The sequence below is a fragment of the Canis lupus genome, chromosome 22, assembly GCF_011100685.1.
Source record: "Canis lupus familiaris isolate Mischka breed German Shepherd chromosome 22, alternate assembly UU_Cfam_GSD_1.0, whole genome shotgun sequence".
NCBI lineage: Eukaryota > Metazoa > Chordata > Mammalia > Carnivora > Canidae > Canis > Canis lupus.
In genome coordinates, this window is record NC_049243.1 from 61,465,334 (window position 1) to 61,473,592 (window position 8,259).

The window sequence follows — 8,259 nt, forward strand, 5'->3', positions numbered from 1 at the left end:
TGAACAGCTCAGTCTTGGGCAGCCTGGATAATGTCTTTTGTTAATACGGGATTGTCACATATCACCTTGCCAATTTTTAGAGTTGGATACCTTAAAACCTTGCTACTTTAACTAGACCAACTGCATCAGCTTCACCTGGGAGTTGGTTAGAAGTGCACAATCCCAGTTCCACTGAATCACAGTCTGCAGTTTTAGCAGGATCCTGAGATGATATGCACAAAAGTTCAAGCCCCACTGTCACAAACCACACTTAGAGTTGGAACTGTTTTTTGATGATCTGAGGACACTGGATTCTTAAGAGAAATTTACAGTAATGGCTTTAAGTACAAATGCACAATACTATTAAACTGATAAAATGCCTATTAGAAAGTTACTTGAAAAGAGGGAGATATTGTTTGTCCTCAATTATTAACTGCAGCAAATGTCAAAATAGCCACAGGGAAGCAATGGTTCGTAAGGATCAGAAAGAGTTTGTTTTTTGTTCCCATGGGCTGTACCTCCTAGAGTCAGGCTAGGGAGCTGGAGCATGTGGCTGGAGTCCAAGCTGTTTCTGGTTAGCTTGGACTGACTGAGGTGTGTTGATTGTGTCCTAAGCTCTGAGTGAGATGTTGGGAGGCAATAGGAAACTAGTGAGATAATTCCTGCCTTTAGACCTGTTGGGGATTACAGATAAGTAAATTGCAATAATTATACAGTGCACAAAAAGGGCTGTGATTGAGCAAATAAAAGTGCCTACACAGAGGGGCCAGTAACCCAGACTTGAGGATGGACCAAGAAGGCCCCTTGGATATGGCATCTTAAACCTCCTAAAACAGGAGCAGACATCAGCCAGGCATAAGTGAAGAGAAAAGGTCATAGAAGAGATAGAGAATGGCATGTACTGAGCTGGAGTGAAGCCAGTACAGCTTGGAGTTTAAGTTCATAGAGAATATCGAGGAATGGAGCAGAAGGTTAAGTGTGGATCATTAAGGGCCTGGTATCTTATCCTGAGGTGGTGGAGCGCAGATAAGACTTGTCACATGGGGGTTGGCGTCACACTGAGGTGTCCTAGGGGTTAAGGATGATGTGGGCGCCAGGCATAAGAAAGCAGGCACTCAGAAGGGCTGGAGGTTGGGGAACTGGGATGGTAGGACAAGGGATAAAAGGTTAGTGGGTGACACTGGATTTGCAGTGTTTGTGAGCTTTGTAAGTAGGAGTATTTAGAGGGCAGCTGGAAAGCTTTGGGCTAGAAATACAGAGGTTGAACTACTTAAGCATAGAGGGGCTCATTAACAAAGTGGTGTTAATAAAATAATAGCATCCTCAGGAAGTCTCTTTAAATAGGAAAGAAAGAGAATCCAAGAAATACTCTGCTTTGTGCTGTGTAGGCTCCGGGAAAGAAGGCAGCCTGCACAGGTGCGGGTGATGATCAGGTGGGTCTGGCTGAAAAATGCATCTGTGAGTCATGGCTTTGATGATGCTTTGTTTTAGGTAACAGTGGACAAATGGGAGCCTTTGTTGAACAACTTGGGGCATGTCTGCAGGAAGCTTAAGTAAGTAAAGTAGAACATTTTCAGAAATATTCTTTTTTACTAAGTTTATTTAATTTTGGGCAGTCTTGTCCATATCTTTTTTGTTTGTTTGTTTTTAGGATTTAAAATTTTTAAGTAATCTCTACACCCAATGTGGGGCTTGAGCTATGACCCCAAGATCAGGAGTTACATGGTACACTGACTGAGCCAGCCAGCCACCCTTTAACTTATTTTCATTTTGAGATCTTCCAACTGTGTACTTTGCTGCTCAGATATAGCAAGCACCAAAATAATTATCTCTAGTGGCTTTTGTTATTTCTTTATTTTTATATTCTGGTGGTACATTTATTCTAGAAATTTGAAGAATTATAATAACTTTTCTTTTATTAAAAAAAATTGGTGTTCAAAGTTAATTTGGAAGAATTAGGATAGTAGGGTTTAGTTAAAACCATATGCATATTCTAACTTTTTTTCTCTAGATACCAGTTTTATGGTATGATAAGCAGCAGCATTTGAAAAATAACTCTTTGGTTAAATAAGTTTAAGGAACTCTAGGCTACTCAAAATAGAATAGGCTTTTCTGTTTCAATATATCTTGGAGTCTTTACTATTTATTAGGAGTGCAGCATTTCCCAAACTTTAGTGAACTTTTTTTTCCACAAAAGATTTACAGGCAGGTATTCCAGGGAACTTTGGGAAATGCTGTCCCATGTAACTTGTTTGGACCTTAAAGCAAAAATGTTTGGTTGCTTTTAACCACCTGTGGCGTGGGAGGTTTGTCTCGCCACAACGGAGGGCTTGCAGTGTATTGGGATTCTGGCTCATCTTGGGTCCCTGCTGGAGTGGCCTTGGCTGGCTGGCTGACTGGTGGGTGTCCAAGTACGCAGTGCTGGATGTGAAGAACCATTACCAGTCTAAACTGTTACTCTGATGTCCCAAAGTGTTTCTGATGTTCTTACATGGATGACCTAACAACTGAATGCTTTCACTGTACCTACTAATTGTTTTTTCTTCCTTCCCGATCTCCCTGCTCCCAACTCAGTCTTTCATCTTCTCTTACAGAAAGTACGCTGAGGCCTTGGATTATCACCGTCAGGCACTGGTGTTAATTCCCCAGAATGCGTCCACCTATTCTGCCATTGGGTATATCCATAGTCTGATGGGCAATTTTGAAAATGCTGTTGACTATTTCCACACAGTATGTCTAGTTAACATTTACCGCCTTTTTTTAAAAGATCTTTTCTAGGCAATATTGGGAGTGTTTGTTCGTTTTTCTAGGCAGTGTTTATTTTGCCATCTTAAAGTTCTTCAGACGACCTTGTGCTTTCTTCTTTCCTTTCAGAGAAAAGCATGTGTGTGTTGTGCAGTACTCATCCAACTGCAGATAAATGTGAGACTTGTCCTAAGTGTGCAGTGAGACAGACATGTGTCTGTGCTATTTGTTGCCCTGTCTAAGCAGGAGAAAAGAAATTTAGGATTTAGAATTAATTCCCTTAGTTACTTTGTTCAGTGAACGAAACAGTCTGTGTTCATCACAAGGAAAGAATTTCTCCTAAATTCACATGCCGTATCTCACCAAATGTAAGACACCATTAATAAGCAAGTTGCTCCCCCCCACCACACACACATTCAGACAGACACACACAAATAAACCTTTCAACTTTACATAATTCTAATCTCTCAGTTTTTAGGTACTTAGAAAAAGTGCTCTTTTTGAACAAATGAGGACATAGATTTTCATCAGGAATCACTCTAGTATCTACATAAAAAAGAAAATATATGTGAAACAGATACTTATAGCACTCTATTCTTCACATTCAGAATTTGGTTCTTTTAAATCACTTTTGCACCAGGTGGTCAATGTCTCTGCTTTCCTGGTGCCAGTATTCACACCCTGTTCTTTACTTGTGTTTCTCCCAAAGACATTGGCTCTGCAAAGCTTATTCTGCCAGAAAATGTCAACAACAGGTTTTTAGACAAGAATGGCAATTCCTGTATTTTTGAGTGTTCGTATGGTTTGTGGTCTAGTCTATATCTTCATGGTTGCCACATCTAGGCTACCCAAACAGGCCACCATCATCATGGCTGTGGCCAGCTGACAGCAGTAGTAAGAAACCACCAGATATTTAAGGCATCGAAGTTCAGAAATGTTAGAATTGGGGGGGGGGGGCGGCAGGAGTGCGTCTTAGAATCAATGAAATAATGGTATTTGAAAAGAAAGATAAAAATATGAGAAAACACGTAGGGTTGGTTAAAGATTTTCAGGTGAGATCAAGTCCTGAAAGTGCCACTATGATAATGAGAATACTGAGCTAGTAAGAAGTGTGGACTAGCAGCTTTTCTGGTTTGTGTGATCTTTCAAATGTGTACGTTTGAAGATTGTATAATTCACCTCTGTTCTGTGATATAATTAATCCAGAAGGTTTAGAAGGCTCTATATTGAGATATGATTTTGAAAATCTTTTTTGGAGGAGTGTGATTTCAAACATAAAAGAGAATGGTGTAAAGACCCTCCACATGGCCATCATCCAATTTCAAAAGACATCAACTTGTGGCTACTCTTGTAGCCCTCCTCCCCTACTCCCCCTAATTCCTTGGAGTGTTTTGAGTTGAGTCCTGCAGGAATATTTTTAAATGAAAGAGAAGGAGATACATTTTCTTGTAATAACAATGCTGCATCTTTTCTGGCAGGCCCTTGGTCTTAGACGAGATGATACATTTTCTGTTACAATGCTTGGTCATTGCATTGAGATGTACATTGGTGATTCTGAAGCTTACATTGGTAAGATTATAATTATTCTAATTGACATTTTATTCTATTCTTTAGATTGTTGTATATCTCTGTTTAGTTTTCTCAAATCTCATGTAAGGTTCTCAGTTTATCTTTCTAACTATTTAACTATATTAATATCAATAAACTCCATTTATATTGTTGGAATAATGCTGTAGGAATTAATGACTCATTAAGTATTTGTACAGTTTAAAATTGAATACTCGGTATATGCAAAATACTATTACAGAGTACATGTAGAGTGCTGTTGTGATATAGGAGAATATAATTGATAGAAAAAATCTTGGAGACTTTTATTTTCAAATAATTTCTAATATATGAAAAGGCTCTGGCCTTAATACTTTGTAAAATGGGGCTTATAGCATATTAACTTTTAAACTTCAGTGGAATATTAAGTTGGCTTACATTCACATTATAGTACAATGTAATTTAAATAATTTTTTGGTAATAAGCAAGTCTTAAGATAAATCTGGATAGAATGCTGCACTTGGGCACTCATTTGGTTACAAATTTTGTAAGGTAACAAGGGTATGGTGAGGTTAAACCTTAAGACAATGTAAAACCATGAGAAAAAATGTTAATTTAATTAGGCTTCAATAAAATGAACTTCTGTTCATTAAAAAGGCAGGTCATAGACTGGGAGAAGTTATAATTTGTAGACTGTCAAAGAACTTGTGTTTAGAATACAAAAAATCCTATAGAGCAATAAGAAAAAGTTAAATAAGAAATGGGTTTATATTATACTACATATTAACTAGAATTTGAATAAAAATTTGAAAGGGAAAAAAAAAAGATCCAAAATGAGCAAAATATTTGAACAGGAGCTTCACCAAAGAGGATATCCACTGAAGCAAATAAATATGCTCAGTATCGTTACATAATCACGGAAATGAAATTATAAAACCATTCTGAGATGTCACTGCATACCTGCCAAACTGGCTATAGATAGAAAATACTAATAATGACTAATGTTGGTAGTGATACGGAGCAGCTGGTACTCTTGTGTATTATTGGTTGTCGGTGGACTACATGCAGGTAGAGCTACTTTGGAACACTGTTTAACATGTCTGCTAAAGTTAAATAGGCCAATTAAATCCATTATGTGTTGCTGCCTGATGAATCACTCCAACCGACAAGGATGTATTAGTTCTCACAGCTCTCTAGGTTGATTGGTGGTTCATTTGCTGGTCTCATTCAATGCAGCTGTGGTCAGCGGGCACCTGATGGGCTGACAGTCTAAGATGGCCTCATGCATAGATGGGGACCTCAGCTGACACTGAGAGCTAGGCCTCGTACAGGTCTTCTATCTCGGGCTTCTTCATAGCGTGGAGACCTCAGGGTTCTAAGGACAAGAATGAAAGCCTCAAGACCTTTTGAAAGCTGGAAGTGTCACAAAATCACTTCCATCATATTTTGTTCAGTGTGGGTCACATGATTGAGGGCAATGTCATCACGGGTGGGGCTAGGAGGTGTGGTTCATTGGGGTGTTAGGGTGGCAACCTGCCACGCTGCTCTTAGGATGTAGTAATTCTCCCAGGTGTGTGCCCAGTGGTATAGGGGCCTCAGGAAGCCAATGCTCACACACAGGATTGTTTCCAGCATCTATGTTCGTAATCACACCTAACTGGAAATAACTGAATGTCTACACGTATGTAGCAGAGGAGAAAGGAATGCTAGCAAGCTTACCCAGTAGAGTACTACACACTTAAAAAGACCATTAAGTCATGTTGTAACATAGGTGAATCTCCTACATTTTGACAAAAAGAATATACGCCAATTATTTATTTATTATTTATTTATTTTTTAAATTTTATTTATTCATGAGAGACAGAGAGAGACACAGGCAGAGGGAGAAGCAGGCTCCATGCAGGGAGCCCGATGTGGAACTCGATCCCGGGTCTCCAGGATCAGGTCCTGGGCTGAAGGCAGGCACCAAACCGCTGAGCCACCTGGGCTGCCCTGAGCTGTGCTCTTAAAAGTACAGTTTTACTAAGTGGTGGAGGGAGTGCTGTGTAAACATGGAAATGATGGATAAATGACGGAGTGTCTTACTTTATTTTCCTTGTGGTGTTTCTTTTTAGGAGCAGACATTAAAGACAAATTAAAATGTTATGACTTTGATGTGCATACAATGAAGACACTAAAAAACATTATTTCACCTCCGTGGGATTTCAGGGAATTTGAAGTAGAAAAACAGACTGCAGAAGAGACAGGGCTTGTGCCCCTGGAAACCTCACGGAAAACCCCAGATCCCAGACCTTCTTTGGAAGAAACCTTCGAAATTGAAATGAATGAAAGTGACATGATGCTGGAGACCTCAATGTCAGACCACAGCACATGACTGCAGACAGGTCTCAGCTCCATTTTGTCCTGGGGGAGGTCACGGTTTCCTCATATCCTTGTCCCATCTTCAGAAATCCCCACTTGTTAACACAAATGCAGACAGCACTTCTCCACTGAAGAGTGGAGACCTGCCAAGAGGCTGGACCATACACCTTTGGAGCAGATATTTTCTCGTCCCACAAAGCAGTTTTGTGTAGAGGAATAAAGAGGTAAATTGTGTATTATGTCTTTTTTTTTCCTTTTTCAAACAGTGTTTCTTTTGGACTGATTTTAGGTTTTTGAAAAAGCTACAAAAGGTTTCTCCCTGTTCACGTCTTATGTGACCGAAGAATCTTGTCATAAAAAAGAAATGCATGTTGGGGATCCCTGGGTGGCTCAGTGGTTTGGCGCCTGCCTTTGGCTCAGGGCTTGATCCCAGGTTCCTAGGGTCCTGCATTGGCTCCCTGCGTGGAGCCTGCTTCTCCCTCCGCCTCTCTCTCTGTGTCTCTCATGAATAAATAAAATCTTTAAAAACAAAAAACCAAATGCATGCCTGTACTCCACAAGTAATGCCACTCCAGGCTTAACTTGGATTTCACTTTTTGTCCATTAATGTCCTCTCAGCTGTGACCGTATCCCAGGCTTCTCTGGTCTTTCATGACCTAGATGGATTGCAGAGGACTGGTCAGTTATTTTGTAGAATGTCTCTTGATTTGAGTTTGTTTGATGTATTTGTCATATTGGACTAGGGTTCTTGGTTTTGGGAAAAAAGTACCACAAATGTGGACAAGGTACCTTTCTTATCACATGTCAGGGGGTCACAATATCAACATGACTTATCACAAATGTTGTTAATATTGATTACTTGGTTGCCGTGGTGTCAACCATTGGTTTTTCCACTGTAAAGTTACAGTTTTTCCCTGTCTGTAATGCATGCTTTAGAAGCAAATTATGAAGTAGTTTTTGTTTTTAGGACCAAGAGGTTTAAGCTCCACCCTCTGGAGGGGAGATATTTATACATATTATTTTGGAATTCTTGTGTAATGCAAATTTGTGTCTCCTATTTATTCAACCATCTGTGTGGACTCATGTATATATATTTTTACATTTTAGGTTATGATCCTATACAATATTATTTTAGGGCTTCAGTTGTTTCAGCATTGACCATTGGGAACTCCTTCAGGTTGGCTCCTATCTCCTTGTGATATACCCCCATCCATTTTTCTTTTTTTGTTTTTCTTCTGGTAAAATATACATAACATGAACTATGGACTTCAGTTAATAATAATGCATCACTAATGATACAAATACACCAGTGCAAGGTGTGGATACAGGTGTGGGTGGGGAGTACTTGGGAATTGTGCCTTTTGTAATCCTAAACTCCTCTAAGAAATAAAGCATGTATGTGTTTATAGATGGACAATGATAGCCATCTTAACCATTTTTTTTAAAGATTTTATTTATTTATTCATGAGAGGCAGAGATACAGGCAGAGGGAGAAGCAGGCTCCATGCAGGGAGCCTGACGCGGGACTCGATCCTGGGTCTCCAGGATCACACCCCGGGCCGAAGGCAGTGCAAACCGCTGCGCCACCGGGGCTGCACTGTCTTAACCATTTTTATGTGTACAATTCAG

At 39.7% G+C, this 8,259-nt stretch overlaps 1 protein-coding gene across 5 annotated transcripts in view; it reads left to right on the plus strand.

The window, feature by feature from the left end:
• The window catches only part of CDC16 (cell division cycle 16), a 28,805-nt gene extending 21,941 nt beyond the window's left edge, over window positions 1–6,864 (plus strand). For all 5 annotated transcript variants that reach the window (XM_038570149.1, XM_038570148.1, XM_038570147.1 and 2 more), the window contains 4 exons: window positions 1,471–1,532; window positions 2,574–2,709; window positions 4,203–4,293; window positions 6,384–6,864. In XM_038570149.1, coding sequence (XP_038426077.1) covers window positions 1,471–1,532; window positions 2,574–2,709; window positions 4,203–4,293; window positions 6,384–6,643 — 549 coding nt within the window. In that variant the 3' untranslated portion in view covers window positions 6,644–6,864. The remainder of the gene's footprint in view (window positions 1–1,470; window positions 1,533–2,573; window positions 2,710–4,202; window positions 4,294–6,383) is intronic.
• Window positions 6,865–8,259: the final 1,395 nt, after the last annotated feature.